Source organism: Hemiscyllium ocellatum, chromosome 31, assembly GCF_020745735.1.
Source record: "Hemiscyllium ocellatum isolate sHemOce1 chromosome 31, sHemOce1.pat.X.cur, whole genome shotgun sequence".
NCBI classification, from domain to species: domain Eukaryota; kingdom Metazoa; phylum Chordata; class Chondrichthyes; order Orectolobiformes; family Hemiscylliidae; genus Hemiscyllium; species Hemiscyllium ocellatum.
The window spans coordinates 5,110,294-5,135,182 of NC_083431.1; the positions used below are offsets into that span (position 1 = coordinate 5,110,294).

The 24,889-nt window shown below is 46.9% G+C and overlaps 1 protein-coding gene across 1 annotated transcript; it reads left to right on the top strand.

Annotated features, from left to right (window-relative positions):
- Positions 1-2,747: 2,747 nt before the first annotated feature.
- ppm1da (protein phosphatase, Mg2+/Mn2+ dependent, 1Da) lies at positions 2,748-22,623 on the top strand. The gene is made up of 7 exons (XM_060847754.1): positions 2,748-2,914; positions 9,452-9,516; positions 10,668-10,914; positions 13,401-13,525; positions 14,376-14,566; positions 16,819-17,058; positions 19,950-22,623. Exons 1-7 carry the CDS (start codon positions 2,748-2,750, stop codon positions 20,376-20,378), a joined length of 1,464 nt encoding a protein of 487 aa, XP_060703737.1. The 3' UTR covers positions 20,379-22,623.
- Positions 22,624-24,889: the final 2,266 nt, after the last annotated feature.

Consider the following 24,889-nt stretch of genomic DNA (forward strand, 5'->3'; position numbering starts at 1 on the left):
AACTCGAGATACAGTCAATGATTTGTGCTGATCTTGTGCCCTTGGTGCTAACGTCAAACTGCAGTTGGGACAAAGAGATAGTTGATGTTTACACGCAAAACAAAGTCTGCAAGTGAGAAGCAGCAGTGCAGAAACGTGACCATGGAACTATCGGATTGTTGTGAAAATCCAGCTGGGTCACTTGTCCTCCAGGGAAGGAAACATGCTGTCCTTCCTCTGGCTAATTGAATTGATTGTCCTGTGTACCGAGGCACAGTGAAAAGCTTTGTCTTGCGAGCAATACAGCCATATCACAGAGTTAAGTAGCATAGATAGTAAACAATAGGTAAACAGCAGCAAAAACAAAAACTCAGGGACAGGCGTGTGTTAAAAGTTTGAGAGTTCATTCAGTATTCTGATAACAGTAGGATAGAAACTGTTGCGAAACCGGCTGGTGCGTGTGTTCAGGTTTCTGTACCTTCTCCCTGATGGTAGAAGTTGTAGAAAAACATTGCCAGGGTGGGAGGGATCTTTGAGAATGCTGGCGGCCTTTCCTTAACAGCGGGGCCTGGTAGATGGATTCTATAGATGGGAGGTTGGCCTTTGTGATTGTCCGGGCCGAGTTCACCGCTCTCTGTAACCGTCTCTGATCTTGAATGGTACAGTTGCCATACCAGGTAGTGATACATCCAGACAGAATGCTCTCGATGGCGCACCTATAAAAGTTGTCAAGGGTAATCGCTGTCATGCCAAATTCCCTCAGCGGCCTGAGGAAGAAGGGACATTGTTGGGCCTTTGTAACCAGTGCGTCCACATGAAGAGTCCAAGAAAGATTGTTGTGGATGACCACTCCCAGGAGCTTGACACTATCCACTCGTTCCACCTCTGTGCTGTTAATGTGTAGGGGGGCATGAGTAACATCCCGCCGAAAGTTAATACTGAGTTCCTTGGTTTTGCCAGCATTGAGAGCTCGGTTGTTCTCAGTGCACCGTTTTTCCATCTGAGATTCGGCTGACTATGGTGGTGTCATCAGTGAACCTGTAAATGGCATCAGTCTGGTATTTGGCGACACAGTTATGGGTGTACAGCAAGTACAGTAGGGGGCTGAGGTCACATCCCTGGGGGGCTCCAGTGTTGAGTGTTAATGAGAATGAAATATTGTCCCCGATCTTCACTTATTGTGGCCTTTGGTCAGGAAATTGAGGATCCAGTTGCAGAGAGTGGGGCTTTGTCCAAGATCACTAAGTTTAGTAATCAGTCTCGAGGGGATAATAGTGTTGACTACAGTTCAGCCTTCAATGAGTAGGATCCTTACATAACTGTTCTTGGTGTCAAGCTGTTCTAGGGAGGAGTGAAGGGCAAGTGATATGGAATCTGACATGGATCTGTTGGTCCAGTTGGCAAGTTAGAGTGGGTCAAGAGTAGTGGGGAGAATGGAATTGATTAATGCCATGGCCACCCTTTCAAAGCACTTCATGACCACAGAATTTAGGGCCACTGGGTGGTAGTCATTGAGACATGCTGCATGAGCCTTCTTTGGCACAGGGATGATGTTGGCCCTCTTGAAACAGGCAGGAACAGTGACCTGCTGCAGGGAGAGGTTGAAGATGTCTGAGAAGACCTCTGCCAGTTGATCTGCACATGCTCTGAGTGCATGGCCTGGTACTCCATCAGGTCCCATCACTTTCCTTGGATTCACATAAAGGAAAACTGATCTGACCTCTGAGGCAGTGACTGTTGGGATAGGTACATCATTACCTCTCTGCCGGAATTCTGCCTAAAGCGAGCATAGAAGGTGTTGAGGTGATCTGGGAGGGATGTGTCATCGTCTGCTATCTTGCTCTGTCTCTTTTCAGAACCTGTGATGTCATTCAGTCCTTGCCACAGCCGCCGGGTGTCTGTCTGGGTCTCTAGTTTGGATCGGTATCGGTCCTTGGCTGTTTTATTGACTCTGCGAAGGTCATACTTGGATTCCTTATATTTGAGTGGGTCTCCTGGCCTGAAGGCCTCACTCCTGGTTTTTAGCAGGTTCTGTATGTCCTGATTCACCCAGGGTTTCCTGTTGGGGAACACCCGATTGACTTCCTCGGTATGCAGTCCTCCACACACTTGCTGATAAAGTCTGTGACGGTGGTGGCGTACCCGTCTGAGGAACATGTCCCAATCAGCCGATTTCAGATTGCAACGGCGTTGATCCTCTGCCTCCTCTGACCAGCACTGGACCTATATCTGCGAGGGGGTCTCCTGCTTGAGCTTTTGCCTGTAAGCCAGGAGAAGAAACACGGCATTGTAGTTGGAGTTCCCGAAATGAAGGCAGGGGATGGAGTGGTAGGCATCTTTCACAGTGGTCTGAAATGTTCGGGCCCTTAGTGGAGCAGGCAATGTTCTGGTGGTACTAGGGCAAAACTTTCCTTCGATTGGTTTGATTGAAGTCACCAATTACAATAAACAGGGCCTTGGGGTGTTCTGTCTCCAGGGTGTTAGTGGTGGAGTACAACACATCCAGTGCTTCGTCAACCTTTGCTTGTGGCGGTATGTACGCAGCACTTAGTATAGCAGCGGTAAATTCCCGTGGTAGGTAAAAGGGACAGCATTTAATGGTGAGGAATCTAAGGTTTCGGGAGCAATAGCTGTCCCGGGTTGCAATGTCTGTGCATCACAAGCTGTTGATTAAAAAGCAAACCCCCCCACCCTTTGTTTTTCTATCCATTGTATGGACCGTACAGTGACCTTGGATAAGACCATCAGCCTGAAGTGCGCAGTCAGCGATGGATGGGTTGAGCCAGGTTTCTGTGAAGCAGAGTGCGCAGCAGTCCCACAGTTCACGCTGGGAGCTGAGCTGTGACCTTGGGCCAATCGGAAAGAATGTTAATTTCTACACTGCTGTTCACCATCTTTGGGATATCCCGAAAGGCTTTACAGTCAGTGATGTAACGTAAGAAATATAACGGTGAGTTTCCTGTCTCTGGGAGCTGACTGTGTGCAGTGTAATAGAATAGATGGTAAATGTATTTTTGAATGTCATTGTAATTGCTCACCTCGGTCTTGGTCAAGATGCACAAGAAGATTCTCTGATTGAGAGTTTGACATCTGGTTTGAACGCTGGTGTCTCTGTTGCACTGTTTGAGAAGATTGTGAGTTTGACATGCAAGAATTCAAATAGCTCTAGTCTCTCACCAATGTGTTTATCTCTCACTGGTAATTGGCAGTGATTGCATTGGCCCCTCTGGTATCTGGCTGCTGATGCTGCCTGTAGCCCCTGCCAAGGGACTGTCTTCATGGTACTCTATGTTGGAGGAGGTATTATCACCAGCGATGCTGATACAGCACGCCATCTGATCCATGTGGGATCTTGCTGGTTGAAAATTATAGGTGCTGTCTCTTCCTACTTCGACATAAGAGTCATAGAGATGTACAGCATGGAAACAGACCCTTCGGTCCAACCCATCCATGCCGACCAGATATCCCAACCCAATCTACTCCCACCTGCCAGCACCCGGCCCATATCCCTCCAAACCCTTCCTATTCATATACCCATCCAAATGCCTCTTAAATGTTGCAATTGTACCAGCCTCCACAACTCCCTCTGGCAGCTCATTCCATACACGTACCACCCTCTGCGTGAAAAAGTTGCCCCTTAGGTCTCTTTTATATCTTTCCCCTTTCACCCTAAAACCTATGCCCTTTAGTTCTGGACTCCCCAACCCCAGGGAAAAGACTTTGTGTATTCACCCTATCCATACCCCTCATAATTTTGTAAACCTCTATAAGGTCACCCCTCAGCCTCCGACACTCCAGGGAAAACAGCTCCAGCCTGTTCAGCCTCTCCCTGTAGCTCAGATCCTCCAACTCTGGCAACATCCTTGTATATCTCTTCTGAAACCTTTCAAGTTTCACGACATCTTTCCCATAGGAAGGAGACCAGAATTGCGCACAATATTCCAACAGTGGCCTAACCAATGTCCTGTACAGCCGCAACATGACCTCCCAACTCCTGTACTCGATACTCTGACCAATAAAGGAAAGCATACCAAACGCCTTCTTCACTATCCTATCTATCTGTGACTCCACTTTCATGGACCTATGAACCTGCACTCCAAGGTCTCTTTGTTCAGCAACACTCCCTAGGACCTTACCATTAAAGTGTATAAGTCCAGCTAAGATTTGCTTTCCCAAAATACAGCATCTCACATTTATCTGAATTAAACTCCATCTGCCACTTCTCAGCCCATTGGCCCATCTGGTCCAGATCCTGTTGTAATCTGAGGTAACCCTCTTCGCTGTCCACTACACCTCCATTTTTGGTATCATGTGCAAACTTACTAACTGTACCTCTTCTACTCACATCCAAATCATTTATTTAAATGACAAAAAGTAGAGGACCCGGCACTGATCCATGTGGCACTCCACTGGTCACAGGCCTCCAGTCTGAAAAACAGCCCTCCACCACCACCCCCTGTCTTCTACCTTTGAGCCAGTTCTGTATCCAAATGGCTAGTTCTCCCTGTATTCCATGAGATCTAACTTTGCTAATCAGTCTCCCATGGGGAACCTTGTCGAATGCCTTACTGAAGTGCATCTAGGACACATCTACTGCTCTGCTCTCATCAATCTTCTTTATCACTTCTTCAAAAAACTCAATCAAGTTTGTGAGACCTGATTTCCCACGCACAAAGCCATGTTGACTATCCCTAATCAGTCCTTGTCTTTCCAAATACATGTACATCCTGTCCCTCAGGATTCCATCCAACAACTTGTCCACCACCGAGGTCAGGCTCACTGGTCTATAGTTCCCTGGCTTGTCCTTACCACCCTTCTTAAACAGTAACACCATGTTTGCCAACCTCCAGTTTTCCGGCACCTCACCTGTGACTATTGATGATACAAATATCTCAGCAAGAGGCCCAGCAATCACTTCTCTAGCTTCCCACAGAGTTCTCGGGTACAACTGATCAGGTCCTGGGGATTTATCCACTTTTAACCATTTCAAGACATCCAGCACTTCCTCCTCTGTAATCTGGACATTTTGCAAGATGTCACCATCTATTTCCCTACAGTCTATATCTTCCATATCCTTTTCCACAGTAAATACTGATGCAAAATATTCATTTGGTATCTTCCCCCATTTTCTGTGGCTCCACACAAAGGCCGCCTTGCTGATCTTTGAGGGGCCCTATTCTCTCCCTAGTTACCCTTTTGTCTTTAATTTATTTGTAAAAACCCTTTGGATTCTCCATAATTCTACTTGCCAAAGCTATCTCATGTCCCCGTTTTGCCCTCCTGATTTCCCTCTTCAGTATACTCCTACTTTCTTTATCCTCTTCTAAGGATTCACTCGATCTATCCTGTCTATACGTGACATATGCTTCCTTCTTTTTCTTAACCAAACCCTCAATTTCTTTAGTCATCCAGCATTCCCTATACCTACCACCCTGTCACCCTGACAGGAATATACTTTCTCTGGATTCTCGTTATCTCCATTTCTGAAGGCTTCCCATTTCCCAGCCATCCCTTTACCTGCGAACATCTGCCCCCAATCAGCTTTTGAAAGTTCTTGCCTAATACCATCAAAATTGGCCTTTCTCCAATTTAGAACTTCAACTTTTAGATCTGGTCTATCCTTTTCCATCACTATTTTAAAACGATAGAACTATGGTCGCTGGCCCCAAAGTGCTCCCCCACTGACACCTCAGTCACCTGCCCTGCCTTATTTCCTAAGAGTAGGTCAAGTTTTGCACCTTCTCTAGTAGGTACATCCACATACTGAATCAGAAAATTGTCTTGAGAAATTCCTCTCCATCTAAACCTTTAACACTATGGCAGTCCCAGTCGATGTTTAGAAAGTTAAAACCCCCACCATAACTACCGTATTATTCTTCCAGATAGCTGAGATCTCCTTACAAGTTTGTTTCTCAAATTCCCTCTGACTATTGGGGCGTTGATGATAATACAATCCCAATAAGGTGATCATCCCTTTCTTATTTCTCAGTTCCACCCAAATAACTTCCCTGGATATATTTCTGGAAATATCCTCCCTCAGCACAGCTGTAATGCTATCACTTATCAAAAATGCCATTCCCCCTCCTCTTTTGCCTCCCTTTCTATCCTTCCTGTAGCATTTTTATCCTGGAACATTGAGCTGCCAGTCCTCATCCCTGAGCCATGTTTCCGTAATTGCTATGATATCCCAGTACCATGACCCTAAACATGTCCTGAGTTCATCTGCCTTCCCTGTTAGGCCCCTTGCATTGAAATAAATGAAGTTTAATTTATTAGTCCTACCTTGTCCCTGCCTGCCCTGGCTGTTTGATTCACTTCTGTTCTCAGCTGTACCCGTCTCAGATCGATCTCCTTCCTCACTATCTACCTGGGTCCTTTCTCCTCCTCCTCCCCCCCCCCCCCCCCCCCCCCCCCCCCCAAAACTCTCCCTAACTCTCTCTAATCTCCCTTCAGCATCTCAACCTTTTCCCTTCCAATGTGGACAATGCCCTCCTGCTGGCCCCTCTCCCCCGTGAGAACATTCTGCACCCTCTCTGAGACATCCTTGATCCTGGCACCAGGGAAACAACACACCATTCTGCCACAGAAACGTCTGTCTGTACCTCTGACTACAGAATCCCCTCACACAATTGATCTCTTGGAAGCTGACGTACCCCTCGTTGCATTAGAACCAGTCTCAATGCCAGAAACTTGGCTGTTTGTGCTACGTTCCCCTGAGAATCCATCACCCCCTACATTTTCCAAAACAGCATACCGGTTTGAAATGCGTTTATCCACAAAAGACTCCTGCCCTGGGTGCCGACCGCTCTTATCCTTCCTGGAGTTAACCCATCTCTGTGACTGTATCTGAGACTTTTCTCCAACCGATCCACTCGATCTGATAAGATTCGCATCCAACAACATTTATGGCAGATATAATCCGCAGTAACCCTTAAACTCTCTTTAAACTCCCACATCTGACAAGAAGTACATATCACTGCAAAGGCCATTTTTGCTCCTTCACAATCTACAGACCCAGAAAATAACACTGTCTTATTCCTCTACAAAACACTGCCCCAGGTTAAATTAATAGCTATGGCTTTTATTTTAAGTTTAATCAAGAGACTTACCTCCAAAAACATATAATCAAGAAAGAATCCACTATACTCACTACTGCAGCCTTTCTCCTGGACAGACTTAAAACAACAATTAACTTATCTGATTCTGTGCTGTGAACTTTGCCCAACAGTTCCTCCAAGATTAGTTGTGGATTTCACTGTTTGTTAATTTTCCCAGATGCACTTCAATGTCCAGCGATACACAAATTCAAACAGCAAAGGCAGTAACTGTGCAGTCTCTGTCTCTCCCCCCCCCCCCCCGTCTCTCTCTCCCCCCCCCCCCCCTCCCGGTCTCTCTCTCCCCCCCCCCCCCCCCCCCCCCCCCCCTCTCTGTGTCTCTCTCTCTCTTCTACTCTCTCTCTCTCTCTCTCTCTAGTCCACTCTCTCTCTCTCGTCCCCTCTCTCTCTCTCTCTCTCGCCCTCTCTCCCTGTCCCCCCCCCCCCCCCCCCCCCCCCCCCCCCCCCCCCCCCCCCCCCCCCCCCCGTGTTCCGATCACCACTTAAAGGGCTACAACTCCTTCCGCAATTCCTTTCCTTTCCCATTTTGGTTTACAATCCAAAATAAGAAATAATAAAAACAGTCTTCACAGTCTGATTGCCCTGGCAAAGGTGATGACAAGCTGTTGTCCTTGTAGTGTAGGAACAACTACAATGCTGTCACTGAGTTCCAGTATTTAGATACAGCTACACCAAAGGGATGGCAGGATGGTGGGAAACATGGGGATTGTGCTGTTACGACACTGAGTAAACCTCTCTGCTAATTTGAACCAGCAACACAGAAATGATTCGACCATGCTGTAATCTGTTAAAACTCGAGGCAAAGAACGATCTCAGATGTCTCTCTGAGAGCTCCTCCTCCAGCAGCTTAAATTTGTTGGTCTTTTGGCAGTTTTCTCTCTAGCTGTTCAAAATGTCTGTCTGGTTTTATACCCCAAAACATTGGATCGCTTCGTTGTTTTTAATATTGTCAAAATTCTAAATTCAAAATTGATTTGGATTTTGGTATCCTGGGGCATAATTTAAACTAGCCGAATTTGAATTTGTTTTTGTCTTAGGACACCCAGCTGCAATTTGTCGACCGTGTTACATCTTGTTTTTTTGAAACTTAGATTAGATTAGATTAGATTAGACTTACAGTATGGAAACAGGCCCTTTGGCCCAACAAGTCCACACCGACCCGCCGAAGCGAAACCCCTACATTTACCCCTTACCTAACACTACGGGCAATTTAGCATGGCCAATTCACCTGACCCGCACATCTTTGGACTGTGGGAGGAAACCGGAGCACCCGGAGGAAACCCACGCAGACACAGGGAGAACGTGCAAACTCCACACAGTCAGTCGCCTGAGTCGGGAATTGAACCCAGGTCTCAGGCGCTGTGAGGCAGCAGTGCTAACCACTGCCACTGTGCCGCCCACAAAGTGTTCAGAACACTTGGTGCTGTGTCAGGCAGTTTGTTAGTTTTTCAACTCTTAAAGGTACAGTACCTCAACACCTTCATAATAGTGGTGTCAGCTCCCTTGGTCGTCCTAGATGGTAATTGCTGCTCTTGGTGTATTGGTGACTTATTGTAATGCATCTTGTAGACTGTGCGCACTGCAACAGAGCATCAGTGTGTAGTGAGTGAATGTTGAAGATCATGAGATCCCTACATTGTGGAAACAGGCTGTTTGGTTTATTGAGTCTGCACTGACCCTCAGAGTATCCTACTCTGTCCCTGTAACCCCATATTTCCCATGGCCAATCCACCTAACCTGTACTTGTTTGGACTGAGGCGAAGCCTATGCAGACGTGGGGCAAATGTCTGTCTGTGAGCAATTTGCACAGTCGTCCGAGGCTGGAATCGAACCCGGGTCCCTGGCGCTGTGAGGCAGCAGTGCTAACCACTGAGTCACCATGCAGCCCACATAGATGATGGCAAATGTGATGCTAATCAAATGGCTGCCTTGTCCTGATGGTGTCAGACTACTTCAGCTTTCTCGGAGCTCTACCTATCCATGCAAGTGCAGAGTATTCCATCGCACCATGCTGCTGATGGTGGACAGGCTTCGGAAAGTCAAAGCCTCTGTTTTCCTAATGCCACGGAATTGGTGTGGCCGATTCAGGTCAGTATCTGTTCAGTGGTAACTCCCAGCATCTTGACAGTGGAGAGTTCAATGATGATAACACCATTGAATATCAAGGGGAGATGGTTACGTTCTCTCGTATTGGTAATGCTTATTGCCTGGCACTTGCGTGGAGTGAAGATTACTTGGTACTGATTAGCCCAGGCCTTGATGGTGTCCAGATCTTGCAGCATCAGGGTACTGTCATGACTGTGGTCAGAAGTCTAAAATACTATGGGCATTTTTAAACTTGTAGTTTTTTTTTAAAGTGGGCTGCTGCAGCCAAAACTAGCTGTGGATATAAATGAAGTGACTGCCTGCAGGATGACTGTTGGTATGTCGCACTTAAAGGTGTGAAGGGATTCTCAAACAACACCCTCTTCAAGAATGAAACCAGTCAAAGCAGACTGCAAAGATAACCAAGGACAGATACCTTCTACTCAACAGCGAACCACACCCCTGCAGATTATGTCCTCGATTGCAGGCACAGTTTGTGTATTCTTTAAAAGGAAAATAAAACAACAAGGGTGGGGGTAAAAGGACTTTTACCCAAAACGTTGATTTTCCTGCTCCTTGGATGCTGCCTGAACTGCTGTGCTTTTCCAGCGCCACTCTTATCTAGAATCTGGTTTCCAGCATCTGCAGCCTGTGTTTTTACCTAGGGATAAAAGACCAGTTTCAGTTATATGCTGTGCTACTGATGCAGACCTTGTCTATGTATGTGAACTGTTGGGTCTGACACCACATGTATGTTTTCCAGTGGGACAAAGTCCTTGTGTGCTTCCTAGGCTAAGGCCCTCACTTGGACTGGTCTGGATTTGTTCGCCTGCTGTGAAGATTGTAGCTGGAAAAACTATTCCCTGTCACCCCTGCTTTGCCAGTAAAGGCTCCCCCTCAGTGCAAGAAGTCAGCTAACTATTAAAACCAGGCAAAGGAACACAGGGCGAAACCCCATATGCAGTTCAGTCATCCATCAGTCACAGTCAAATGGAATCCGCACAATGCGACATCAGCCATCCTGTAAAACTCAGAGCATTGAAACCAGCTGTTCAATTACCCACATCACTGCAACATTCAACCATCCATACTTTTGACCATTTCAGAAACTTTACCTTTTTTTATCTTCCTCAACTTTCCTGTTGTTTCGAATGTGTTATTACTAATTATTGTTCGTTAATTTAATTAATTACTAATTCAAAAACCTGGTTAAATTGGCCCCTTTATTAAAAGAAATTCATTTGGGATTGTATTTTCTGATGGAGGGGCCTGGGGATTGGTACTTGGCTGGAAATTAACAGGACAGTGAGAATAGCGACTGGCTCTGAGCACAGGCGTTCCTGGTGTGCTAGCACTCTAGTTTAGAAACCCCTTGCATTTCTATAGCGCCTGTGTCAACCTTGAGGCTTTGCAAATGTCTTACATCCTGTTGAGTATTTGAAATGTTGAGCCTTTCTCTCTCTCTCTCTCTTTCCCCACCCTCAACAGCTGAATGGCCCAAGACGATGACTGGGCTCCCCAGCACGTCCGGTACCACCGCGAGTGTTGTCATTATCTGTCAGAACAAGATGTACGTGGCTCACGTGGGAGACTCAGGTGTAGTCCTGGGCACGCACAGTGGCTTGAGCGAGGCCCGGGGGGATAGGGACACCATGGTGCAGGCCCTGGAGGTGACCCAGGATCACAAACCTGAGCTTCCCAAAGAGAAGGAGAGAATCGAGGGGCTCGGAGGAAGGTACGTGCTACAGGCTGGGGTGGGGTGGGGAGGATGGTGGGAGTGGGCTTGTCTAAGCGTGCAATAGGTGGATGGAGGGGTGGGTGGAGTGGATAGGTCGGAAGGAAGATTGACAGCTGGGACAGGTCATGGGGACAGTGCTGAGCTGGAAGTTTCGAACTGGGGTGAGGTAGGGGATGGGGAGATGAGGAATCTGGTGAAGTCCACATTGATGCCCTGATGTTGAAGTGTTCCAAGGTGGAAGATGAGGCGTTTTTAGATTAGATTAGATTAGATTACTTACAGTGTGGAAACAGGCCCTTCGGCCCAACAAGTCCACACCGACCCGCCGAAGCGACAACCCACCCATACCCCTACATATACCCCATACCTAACACTACGGGCAATTTAGCACGGCCAATTCACCTGACCTACACATCTTTGGACTGTGAGAGGAAACCGGAGCGAACCCACGCAGACACGGGGAGAACGTGCAAACTCCACACAGTCAGCCGCCTGAGGCGGGAATTGAACCCAGGTCCCTGGCGCTGTGAGGCAGCAGTGCTAACCACTGTGCCACCTTGCCGCGTTCTTCCTTCAGGCATCGGGTGGTGAGGGAGTGGCAGGGAAAGAGGCCCAGGACCTGCATGTCCTCGGCAGAGTGGGAGGGGGAGTGGGGTTGATTGGTGCGGGTGTCGCGGAGATGTTCCCTAAAGCGCTCTGCGAGAAGGAGAGCTGTAAAGGAGACCCCATCAGGAGCAACAGATACAATAAATGATATTAGTGGATGTGCAGGTAAAACTTTGGATGTGGAAGGCTCCTTTAGGGCCTTGGATGGAGGTGAGGGAGGAGGTGTGGGCGCAGGTTTTACAGTTCCTGCGGTGGCAGGGGAAGTTGGGTTGCTGGGGGGCGTGGACCTGACCAGATCGTCACAGACAGAACAGTCTTTGCAGAAAGTGGAAAGGGGTGGGGAGGGAAATATATCCCTGGTAGGGGGGATCCGTTTGGCGGTGGTGGAAATGTCAGCAGATGATGCGGTTTATGCAGAGGTTGGTGGGTGAGGACCGGGGGTGGGTGGGGTTCTCTCCTTATTGCAGTTAGAGGGTGGGGCCTGAGGGCGGAGGTGCGTTGGAGGGCATCTTCAACCACGTGGGAGGGGAAATTAAAGGAGGCCGCCATCTGGTGTGTTCTGTGGTGGAACTGGTCCTCCTGGGAGCAGATGTGGTGGAGATGAAGGAATTGGGAATATGGGATGGCATTTTTGCAGGAGGTAGAGTGGGAGGAGGTGTAATCCAGGTAGCTGTGGAAGTCGGTTTGTTTAAAAAAAAGGTCAGTGTTGAGTTGGTCTTTGATGGAGAGGTCCAGGAAGGGGAGGGAAGTGTCAGAGATGGTCCAGGTGAATTTAAGGTCAGGCTGGAACGTGTTGCTGGAGTTGATGAACTGTTCAATCTCCTCATGGAATTTGTGGAATGTCATTCCTGGTCCCACTCCAGGGTGCACCACTGTCAGGATCTCCCCGTTTTAGAGTCATAGAGTTGTACAGCAATGCAACAGACCCTTCGGTCCAACTTGTCCATGCTGACCAGATATCCCAACCCAATCTAGTTCCATTTGCAAGCACTTGGCCCATATCCCTCTAAACCCTTCCTATTGATATAGCCGTCCAGATGCCTTTTTAAATGCTGTAATTGTACCAGCCTCCACCATTTCCTCTGTATGAAAAATTTGCCCTTAGGTCTCTTTTATATCTCTTCCCCCTCACCCTAAACCTATGCCCTCTCGTTCAGGACTCCCCTACCCCAGGGAAAAGACTTTGTCTATTTATCTTATCCTTGCCTCTCATGATTTTATAAACCTCTGAGGTCACCCCTCAGCCTCTGACGCTCCAGGGAAAACAGCCCCAGCCTATTCAATCTCTCCTTATAGCCCAAACACTTCGACCCTGGCAACATCCTTGTAAATCTTTTCTGAACCCTTTCAAGTGCATCACAACATCTTTCTGATAGGAAGGAGACCAGAATTGCACGCAATATTCCAACAGTGGCCTAACCAATGTCCTGTACAGCCGCAACATGACCTCCCAACTCCTGTACTCAATACTCTACGTAAAAGAAAGCATACCAAATACAACTTTCACTATCATATCTACCTTTGACTCCACTTTCAAGGAGCTATGAACCTGCACTCCAAGGTCTCTTTGTTCAACAACACTCCCTAGGACCTTACCATTAAGTGTATAAGCCCTGCTAAGATTTGCTTTCCCAAAATGCAGCACCTCGCATTTATCTAAATTAAACTCCATCTGCCACTTCTCAGCCCATTGGCCCCTCTGGTCCAGATCCTGTTGTAATCTGAGGTAACCCTCTTCGCTGTCCACTACACCTCCAATTTTGGTGTCATCTGCAAACTTACTAACTATACCTCCTATGTTTATATCCAAATTATTTATCTCTCAACCAACAAATAACTCAGTCTATTTGTCTTTTTTTTCCCCCCACCCCACCCAGTGTAATTAACAAGTCTGGAGTGAATCGTGTGGTGTGGAAAAGGCCACGACTGACCCATAACGGCCCGGTACGGCGAAGTACGGTGATTGATCAGATCCCTTTCCTGGCAGTGGCCAGAGCACTGGGTGAGTTGCCGGGGAAGGGGTGCGGCAAGTTTCTAATGAGTTGGTGGATGGTTACACAATGAAATTTGATGGATTGTTTGACAAAAGCATAAGTGCAGAGAACTGGGTTCTCAACACTGGCAAAGGATGCAGTGTAACCATAATTATTGCCAGCACCCCACATCATTTCTACCTATTGCACTCTGTTACCCCCCTCCCATTTATCTCTCAGCTTCTATTCCCCCCCCCCCCCCCCAAAAAAAATTCTGATAAAGGGCTTATGCCCGAAATGTTGACTGTTCTGCTTGGACGCTGCCTGACCAACTGTACTTTGAGAAAGAGAGCTGCCTGGCTTATCTGTGGAACTTGCTGAGACTTGTCCCTGTCCCAGTGTATCGTGCTGTCTTGTTAGAGTGTGGATGCTGCTGCCATCTGGTGGAGACTTGGTGCCTTGCGCTATGTAGTTCTTCCTTTGGATCTGTTGCCCTCATGAGGTTGCAGGAGGAACAACTTGGGTTTGCTTGATAGGAAAATACGCTGTACTAACTAACTCTGTGTGTGTGTGTGTGTGTGTGTGTGTTGTTTGAGGGGTGGGGGGTATGGGGAGTGCTAGTGTAGTTGGAGTTTGGAAAGAAATGAGTGAGATGCAGAACAGAAATTACTGGAAAAACTCAGCAGGTCTGGCAGCATTTACAGAATGAAATCAGTTAACGTTTTGGGTCAAGTGACCCTCCGCGAAGAGTGAGATGAAGCTGTGGCTACTGTGACTCCTTGTGTGGCTAGTTGTGGCGAATAAGTGCATTCTGATATCATTGGCAGGATGATAGTCAGTGACTCCCCTTATCCTTGTCTTATTTTTTTTTCCCCACAGGTGATCTGTGGAGTTACGATTTTTACAGCGGTGAGTTTGTAGTCTCACCAGAACCAGACACCAGCGTTCACACGATTAACTGCCACGACCACAAGTACATCATCCTTGGCAGTGATGGGCTGTGGAATATGATCCCAGCCCAGGATGCTGTCACCATCTGTCATGACAACGAAGAGAGGAAACGATTGCTGGTGAGAATCTGGGGTCCTTAGCCTCATCTCCCCCCAACAGATCTCCACCTTCACTGGGTCTGGTTTTAAAATTGAAAGGTAGAGGAGTTATGTAGAACTTGCATAGAACCTTGACTACAGACCACGCTCTTGAGTACTCTATTATTAACCATATTTGGAAGAGAGTGCATTACTGTCTGAAAGTAGGTGGTGGGAATGAACCTCACTGTGGCAAGTGCAATGTAGAAACAGCTAAGAAAGGCATGAGGGTCAATACCTGTTTACTTCCAGGCATTATTAAAATCCATTTATTATGTGCATTACTTACAAATGATGCGTATTGTAGTATTTTAATTGAGAACCACTTGGTTTTACCACACTTGGAATACTTTGCACACTTTTGGAAAAACTAAAGGCACCTGAGAAGATGCAAAACAATTCACAAGGATGATACCCGGATTGAAAGGTGATAACCATTGGGAAAGTCTGAACAGGCTCAGACCCTTTTTCTCCAGAAAAGCAAAGATCGAGTGATAGAACATAGAATGTACAGCGCAGTACAGGCCCTGTGGCCCTCAATGTTGCACCGACCCGTGAAAATAATCTGCCCATCTAACCTATACTGTTCCGTTATTATCCATTTGTATGTCCAATGCCCAATTAAATGCCCTTAGTGTCGGCTAGTCTGCTACTGTTGCAGGCAGGAGACAGTGAGGTCCGCAGTTGCTGGAGATCAGAGTTGAGAGCGTTGCTGGAAAAGCACAGCAGGTCAGGCAGCATCCGAGGAGCAGGAAAATCAACGTTTCGGGTCTGATCAGGAATCTATTGCAGGCAGGCCGTTCGACACCGCTACTACTAGTGAAGAAACTACCCCTTTATTTGTCCAAACATCTATCACCCCTCAATTTGAAGCTGTGTCCCCACGTGTTAGCCTTTACCATCTGAGGAAACATCTCTCACTGTCCTCCCTATCTAACCCTCTGTTTATCCTGTAGGCCTCGATTACGTCACCACTCAACCACTTTCTATCCAACAAAAACAGTCTCCGTTCCCTGAGCATTTCCTCTTAAGACCTTCCTTCCATACCAGGCGACATTCTAGTAAATCGCCTCTGAACCCTTTCCTAACTTCCGCGTCCTTCCTATAATGTGATGACCAGAAATGCATGCAATCCCTCCAGGTGTGGCCTTAGCAGAGTCTTGTACAGCTGAAGCATGACCTCATGGCTCTAAAACTCAAGCTCCCTACCATTAAATACCAACACACCATATGTTTTATTAATTACCCTTTCTGCCTGTGTGGCAACTTTCGGGGATTTATGCACCAGGACATAGATCTCTCTCTCTCTTTGTCTACACTTCCAAGAATTTTACCATTAGCCCAGTATTCTGCATTCCTGTTACTTCGTTCGAAGTGAACTACCTTACACTTTTCAGCATTAAATTCCATTTGTGACTTCTCAGTCCAGCTCTGCATCTTATCTATGACCCTCTGTAACCCTCAATATCCTTTGGGACTCTGCCTACCTTAGTATCATCCACAAATTTACTAACTCATCTTTCTACACCCATATCCAGATCATTTATTAAAATGACAAACAGCAGTGGCCCCTAAACAGATCCTTGCGGCACATCACTGCGAACAGCTCCAGGATGAACATTTCCCATCAACCACCACTCTCTTTTTCCAACTAGCCAACTTCTGATCCAAACTGCTAAATCACCTTCAATCCTGAAACTCTGTTTTGTGTAACAGCCTACCGTGTGGAGCCTTACTGAAGTCAGATGACCTGATGCAGATATTTAAATTGTGATGGGATTCAAAAGGTGGGATGTAGAGAAGATGTTTCCACTCATTGTAGATTAGAATAGAGCCAGAAATACAGGATATCCACAAATAAATCTAATTGAATACTAAGAATGTATCCTGCGCAGATGGTGTTGAAAATCTGGAACTCGCTACTGCAGGAAATAGAACAGCTCAGTAAGAATAATATTTATACAGTATAGCACTTGTAATAGAACATTCTATTTATTGCAGAGGCAAATGAGAGAATGGGGCAGATGAGCAAAAAGCATGAGGGAGAACTTAGGTGCAGGAGTAGACCATTCAACCTCTTGAGCCTGTCCTGCTATTCAATTAAATCATGGCTGACCTGTGGCTTAACTTTCAGTCGCTGTCTGTAGGGCGGGGAGAGGAACACTAACTTAGTCATCTCCTCCTGGATTTGTGATTGAAAAAGTTTTTTTTTGTTCCTTTTCCAATTCTGCCAGGAGGAGCCGGGACCAACCGGTGCCAAACTCCTGGTCACCCGTGCTCTAGGCCGGTGGAGACAACGGATGCTGCGAGCTGACAACACCAGTGCTGTGGTGATATGCATTGATCCACCCTCGCAGGGATACGACCGACTCTGTGCCGATGAGTTGTGGCTCAAGTTGACCAACGGCTCAATCCACCAGGTGGAAGAGTCTGGTCTCGCCCTCCCATCTCCCTGCACCACATCACCACTGAAGGTACGTAGGGCTGGGGGATCGATACGTGGGCGGCTGGCACCTTTTGTCCGTCCCTTGGGCAGTTAGACAATTTCCTGTGTCCAGCTGTTGTGTGGGGTCAGACTACTGTAGTTGTCTGAAGAGGCTGAAGAACTCCCACAATCTCCCTCACAAATAGGTGTGGTTAGCTGATTAGCCTCCCTAGTGTGGAAACGGACCCTTCGGCCTAACCAGTCCACACCGATCCTCCAAAGAGTAACCCACCCAGACCCATTTTCCTCTGACTAATGCACCTCACACTATGGGCAATTTTAGCATGGCCAATCCACCTGACCTGCACAACTTTGGATTGTGGGAGGAAACTGGAGCACCTGGAGGAAACCCACGTAGACACGGGGCGACTGTGCAAACTCCACACAGACGGTTGCCTGAGGCTGGAATCGAACCTGGGTCCCTGATGCTATGAGGCAACAGTGTTTCATTTTCATTTTTATTTTTAAAAAATTTTTCTTTTTTCATTATTAACCCCCACACTACCGCCTAACTGCCGTAGTGCTTATTTTTCCCCAGCACCCATGGTGTGTGTGTGTGTGCAGGTGTGAGACACAGTGAGAGACACAAGGTGCATGAACCTTTATTCAATTTCCACCATCAGGAACATAGGAAAACACCCGGGTGGCCAGTGACAAGCAGTGCCCTTCACATCAAAGGGCAATGCTGTGTGATCAAACAGTGAAGGGGAGGGCATGGATTAAATCAAAATAGAGTTGGAGGGGGAAATAATGCACTCCTTGCTCCTTCTCCAAGGACACCCGGGCCCTAACGTAACTGCGGAAGAAGGGCAGGCAGTCGGCCCTAGTGACCCCCCTCTGCTTGTTCTGTGGTGCTGTGGAGTCCGTGGACCATGTATATATTGGGTGTGGGCGTTTGCACTCCCTCTTTGATTTTCTCAAAAACCTTCTCTGCTTTTGGTTGCACTTCAGTCCCCCGCTCCTGATCTTCGGGTACCCGGTACGGAGGAGGGAGGGCAGGTCTGAAGACCTCCTCGGGGGTCTGCTCCTGGGCCTGGCCAAACTGGCCATAAACAGGTCCAGGCAGCGGGCCGTGGAGGGGGTCGTTAGGGCCGACTGCCTGCCCCTCTTCCGCTGGGGAAAACATAAGCACTACCGCAGTTAGGCGGTAGTGTGGGGATTAATTTATATATAAAAAAAATAACCAGGAGAATGGAGTGCATTACTTCCCACTCCAACTCTATTTTTCAAAAAAGAAAAAAAACGCACTGTTGCTGCCTGGACGGAATTTCATATTGGCTCAGGTTGTGGGGCACAGGCTCCCGCGGGAAGTATGGGACCTTGGGGCCAATTCCGTCCATTTCTTTTTTTTCTTTTTTTTTTCATTTCCCCCACACTACCGCCTAACTGTGGAAGTGCTTATTATTTTTTTTCCCCCAGCACCCATGGTGTGTGCAGGTGTGAGACACAGTGAGAGACACAAGGTGGACGAATCTTTATTCAATTTCCACCACCAGGAAGATAGGAAAACACCCAAGTGGCCAGTGACAAGCAGTGCCCTTCACATCAAAGGGCAATGCTGTGTGATCAAACAGTGAAGGGGAGAGCAGGGACTGAATCAAAATAGAGTTGGAGGGGGAAATGATGCACTCCACTCCCTGTGGCGCCCACCTCTCCCTGAACAACTCCAGGGTGTTGGTGGACATTGCGTGCTCCTTCTCCAAGGACACCCGGGCCCTAGCATAACCGCGGAAGAGGGGCAGGCAGTTGGCCCTAACGACCCCCTCCATGGCCCACTGCCTGGACCTGTTTATGGCCAGTTTGGCCAGGCCCAGGAGCAGACCCACGAGGAGGTCTTCAGACCTGCCCTCCCTCCTCCACACCGGGTGCCCGAAGATCAGGAGCGTGGGACTGAAGTGCAACCAGAAACAGAGGAGAAGGTTTTTTAGAGAATCAAAGAAGGAGTGCAAACGCCCACACCCAATATACACATGGTCCACCGACTCCACAGCACCACAGAACAAGCAGTTGGGCTGGGAGTCTGTGAACCACCACAATCTGCGGTTGCAGGGGACTGCTGCGTGCAGCATCCTCCACCCCAGATCCCCGAGAGAAAGAGGGAGGACTCCCGTGTAGAGGGCGCTCCACTGGGGATCCCCACCGCCCAGTGGCAAATGGGCACGCCAGGGCGTGTCCGGGCGGTGTGAGAGAGAGAAGAGGTGGACGGTGTGCAGCAGCAGTCGATACAGGGCACACCTTTTTACGTCCTTGAACGGGACAAAACTAAAATTCCGGAGGCGGCTCAGGTTGTGGGGCACAGGCTCCCGCGGGAAGTACGGGACCTTGGGGCAGCAACAGTGCTAACCACTGAGCTACCATGCTGCCTGGATGTAGTCAATTAATTCTAATGACTGCAGGAGGAGAATGAAGGGTTCCTTGCAAGAAGCAAAGCTGTCCCTGTTTGCTAGTTTTGTGCATGAATTTGGTAGCCGTGGAAGCTGGAGTGTGTGAGAAAATGCTTTGCCTGTTGCAGTAAAAGTGAAGAATGTGTCTATATTTAACCTCCTTGAATTAAAATGTCCTTGGTGGCTCAGTTCATACCGCACTTAGTTTGAAGTTCGAAATGAGTTCAAGTCCCTCCTTTAGAGATTTGAGCTTGATACACTCACCTGACACCCCAAGCGGGGGGGGTGCATATTTCGTTCGGTTCATCAAATTCCACATAACATAATTTAGCCAGGCATCAGGACCTTGTGATCTTGTTGATAATCTGATATTTGGATAATTGAGGTTCCTCTAATTGCTTTGAACATCCTGAGGTGGTGGAAGGTGCTATAAGAATGAAGATCCTTTCTTTGATAAATCATTATTGCCTCCCCTCTTCTTTCCTCTCTCCTGCAGGCACCAGATATTTCTCCACACTGGTTCTGTTCTGGTTTTGTTCCTGTGCTGACAAGGAGGGATACGCGGTGCAGGAAGAGCTCACCGCCTCCTGCTGTTGTGGCCACGTTGATGGAGCCGGGAGTTGGGGCTGCAGAGAACAGAGTAGGGGAGGGGCGCAGGGCAACCTGGGCCAGTGCTGGCTTCAAGAGGACACTGGAAGAATTGAACGGGACAACGCCAGTCGCTGTGTCTAAGAGACTAAAACCTCGCCATAGGCGCAACAGTGGAGGAGGGACAACAAGTTCTTCAAAGGCAACAGGGAGCCCAGTGCTTTCCTCCAGGCGCAGGAATCCTGAGAAACCGGCAATGAGGAGGAGCTTGAGGGGACAGCGAAGACTGAGGAACCCGTTGCTGCAGCAGCACAGAAAGACTATCTGTGTATGCTGATGTGGAGCACATCAGGGCCCTTATGGCTTCAAGAGAAGTGCAAAAGCTGGCGGTCTTTAAGGGTCCTTGATGCCAATTAATTATTTTAAAATCTGTAAACAGAAAAAAGACCCCATTGACCCTTGATTCTCTTGATGTCTGTACATTTTTACTTTGTTTTGTCAAAATAGCAATATTCCTGCACCGTTTCAGCAGTTTTACTGTATATTTTATTCCCTGCACTGTACACAGATCTGCAGGAACATGGTGTGGTCTTTTAGCTCTCACCATCCTTTTAGCTCCTCTTGCTCTCTGTCTGAGATCTCTTTGGAGGTTTTAAGAAAAATAATATTTTGGTTAATTGAATGATGAGGAAATTCTCCCAGCATTTTCCATCTCCTGATGATGCTTGACCAGAAATGACTTCTTCCCCATGTCCATTGTTCCCATGGCTGTGGTTTGCTACCCCACACAAACCAATGATGGTTTCTGCTGTTTGGTCACTTCATTGACTCATTCCAGTTTGATTGCTGTTAGCAAGTTTCCATATTTTTTTGCTGTGTTAGATTAACATCCACCAATGACTGGTGCCAGTCAATCTTGACCCCCATGAATAATGTGCTAAGCAGTGTGGTTTCCCTTGAACATCAGTTGTTTGCAAAGTGGTTAATCAGTGGTTCTGGACTGATGATTGGGATTGGGGAGTGTACTTGGCTAATTGAGATGGGGATGGGACTGAATGCAGAGCTCTCAGTTGCATGCTGTTGCTGCTCACTGCAGCTAACAGACATCAAGGACTGCAATTAATGTGCTCTAGTCATTTAAAACACCATAGGAGCTGCTGCATCTGGCACTGTGTGGCTCAGACAGGGATCAAGATGAAAGCCAAGCAGATTGAACAGTTTGCCGGTGTTTGAATCCACCGGCCTGTCCTTTCTGGATATTTCCTCTATGGTTTGCTAATGGCAATGGTTTCATTATGTCACCGAAGTGCACCAGGTGATTTGGGCTTGAATGGAGTGACCTGACCTCCCTACATGCTGAAGCTGAGCTGAATTAGTATGAGAGTGAAAGGCTGGGATGTGATTTAACAGTTGGACTAAGAACCCTTAGTGAGCTAGATGTATTGGTGCCTACCTGTATTGTATTTCAGCAGATCAGCCAGAAAGCCGAGGACTGGGAATTTAGCCCTTGTTTTCCATGCTGTACCGTTATAAGGTCCCAATAACTCCTAGTTTTTCAAAGTGTACACAAATATGTTGTAACTGGTCTTGTTGCCTTTGTGGATCCTTTTAACTAATTAATATTTTGACTTGGGGTTTCTCCAATAAATAAATGCTTGAGCTGCAAAAATAGTTTTAGATTATTTCCTTTGACATTTGGAAACCCTCATCCCCATATGCAAAAGGCAGGGTTTAAATGCCAGATATTCCTTTGACCTTTACTGTGTTTTAACCAGTTCAATAAGATGCTTACTGTATTTCAATGATCAGAGCTCTTCAAACAGAGGGCACAACTTAAATCGGTGTTTCCAGGCTCGCAATGGGTGCTTTTTTTTAAGCTGCATGGGCATAGACCGAAAGCTGACAATGTGTTCCCTCACCGTTGAAGGGCTGTGTTATGAACCACATGACTGATTACCGTAAGACATCACATTTTGGATAATTAAAATGTGGACTGGTTTTCAGACTTCCTTGGTTTTGAACTAAGTGATCACCATGCAGTGTCTAGTTTTTACTAAAAATAAAGATGGCTTGAGAGCAGAGAAGTGCTTAAAATGCATAGTTTTGTTTTGGTTTTAGGTGGGTAAGGGAGGAGGGTGGGGGTCTTGGGAATGTGTGGGAGATCCCTGTCTGTAAACATTATTAGCTCTGCTGTGCTAGAAAGTCTCCACTCTCCCCAGAGGGAAAGGGAAGAGAGTCTGAGCAGCAAACTGTCCACATCCGACTCTGATCCACCTGGCTGGCAGAATGGCCACCTCCGGTTCCCAATCCAGAGCTTTTATTTTTACAGTTGTGGGAGAAGAGAGGAAATAATAAATTGTGTTGTGCATCGCAAACCTTATCGCTCAGCCTGTTCTCCATTGTTATTGAGGGTGCATTCTCCTTAATCCCTCGTATTGATGGTGCTGCTACATTTACATGGGAGTTTACTAATTTTGTATTAATATATATATATTATGTGTATATATATAAATGAGAACTGTTTCCAAGTATTAGCCTACTGTTACTGTTTTGCTAAATAAAAAAAATTGCTCTCACTGAAACCTGTGTCACTCTTAATCCCAACAGGATCATGTTCCAACTCTTTGTCACTGCTGTAATGTAGTGCCAGATAATGATGAATAAATGTTTGGTTGCTTTGGGTTTTACTATGATTAGTGATCAATGGAGGCTTTTCTCAAATTTATATACCTTGAGCTGATTGGGCAAAGATGTTCGCAGGTAAAGAGACGGCTGGAAAATGGGAAGCCTTCAGAAATGAGATAACGTGTGTCCAGAGAAAGTATATTCCTGTTATGGTGAAAGGAAAAGCTGATAGATACAGGGAATGCTGGTTGGCTAAAGAAATTGAGGGTTTGGTTAAGAAAAAGGGTGAAGCATGTGTCACATATAGACAGGATAGATCGAGTGAATCCTTAGAAGACTAAAGGCGGTAGGAGTACAGTTGAGAGAAATTAGGAGGACAAAAAGAGGACACGAGATAGCTTTGGCAAATAGAGTTGAGGATAATCCAAAAGGTTTTTACAAATACATTAAGGACAAAAGGTAACGAGGTAGAGAATAGGGCCCCTCAAAGATCAGCAAGTCGGCCTTTGTGTGGAGTTGCAGGAGATGGGGCAGACAATAAATGAGTATTTTGCATCAGTATTTACTGTGGAAAAGGACATGGGAAATATAGAATGTAGGGAAATAGATGGTGAAATTTTGAAAAATGTCCAAATTACAGAGGAGGAAGTGCTGGATGTCTTGAAATGCATAAATGTGGTTAAATCCTCAGGACCTGATCGGGTGTACCATAGAACTCTGTGGGAAGCTAGGGAAGTGATTGAAGGGCCTCTTACTGAGATATTTTAAGCATTGATTACAGGTGAGGTGCCAGAAGACTGGAGGTTGGCCAATGTGGTGCCACTGTTTTAAGAAGGGTGGTAAGGACAAGCCAGGAACTATAGACCAGTGAGCCTGACCTCTGTGGAGAGAATCCTGAGGGACAGGATGTACATATATTTGGAAAGGTGAGGACTGATTAGGGATAGTCATATGGCTTTGTGCATAGGAAATCATATCTCACAAACTTGAGTTTTTTGAAGAAGTAACAAAGGATTGATGAGAGCAGAGGGGTAGATGTGATCTATATGGCCTTCAGTAAGGCATTTGACAAGGTTTCCCATGGGATACTGATGAGCAAGGTTCGATCTTGACTCCAGGGAGACCTTGACATTTGGATACAGAACTGGCTCAAAGAAGACGGTGGTGGTGGTGGGTTGTTTTTCAGACTGGAGGCCTGTGACCAGTGAAGTGCCACAAGGATCGGTGCTGGGTCCACTACTTTTCATTATTTATATAAATGATTTGGATGGGAGCATGAGGTGTAGTTAGTAAGTTTGCAGATGACGTGAAAATTGGAGGTGTAGTGAACAGTGAAGAAGGGATCTTGATCAGATGGGTCAATGGGCTGAAGAGTGGCAGATGGAGTTTAATTTGGATAAATGTGAGGTGCTGCATTTTGGGAAAGCAAATCTTAGCAGGACATGTACATTTAATGGTAAGGTCCTAGGGAATGTTGCTGAACAAAGACCTTGGAGTGCAGATTCAAAGCTCTTTGAAAGTGGAGTCGCATGTAGATAGAATAGTGAAGAAGGTGTGTGGTATGCTTTCGTTTATTGGTCAGAGTATTGAGTACAGGAGTTGGTAGGTCATGTTGCGGCTGTACAGGACATTGGTTAGGCCACTGTTGGAATATTGTGTGCAATTCTGGTCTCCTTCCTTGAAAGGGTTCAGAAAAGATTTGCAAGGATGTTGCCAGAATTGGAGGATTTGAGCTATTGGGAGAAGTTGAATAGGCTGGGGCTATTTTCCCTGAAGTGTTGGAGGCTGATGTGTGACCTTATAGAGGTTTATAAAATCATGAGAGGCATGGATAGGATAAATAGACAAAATCTTTTCCCTGGGGTGGGGGAGTCCAGAACTAGAGGGCATTGGTTTAGGGTGAGAGGGGAAAGATATAAAAGAGACCTAAGAGGTAATGTTTTCACTCAGATGGTGGTTCGTGTATGGAATGAGCTGCCAGAGGAAGTGGTGGAGGGCTAGTACAATTGCAACATTGAAGAGGCACCTGGATGGATATCTGAATAGGAAGGGTTTTGAGGGATATGGGTCAGGTGCTGGCAGGTGGGACTAGATTGGGTTGGGATATCTGGTCGGCATAGCCAGGTTGGACCGATGGGTCTGCTTCCATGCTGTACATCTCTATATGTATGACTTTAGTTTGGGGCTGTTGATGAACATTCATTTCTGGACAGAGCGCTGCTG

Excerpts from the sequence above, each read along its gene's own strand:
- ppm1da (XM_060847754.1), top strand. The coding sequence starts at position 2,748 with ATGGATGGGTTGAGCCAGGTTTCTGTGAAGCAGAGTGCGCAGCAGTCC. Across the intron at positions 13,526-14,375 it reads GGCAGTGGCCAGAGCACTGG|GTGATCTGTGGAGTTACGAT; the intron begins GTGAGTTGCCGG and ends TTTTCCCCACAG. Across the intron at positions 14,567-16,818 it reads AAGAGAGGAAACGATTGCTG|GAGGAGCCGGGACCAACCGG; the intron begins GTGAGAATCTGG and ends CAATTCTGCCAG.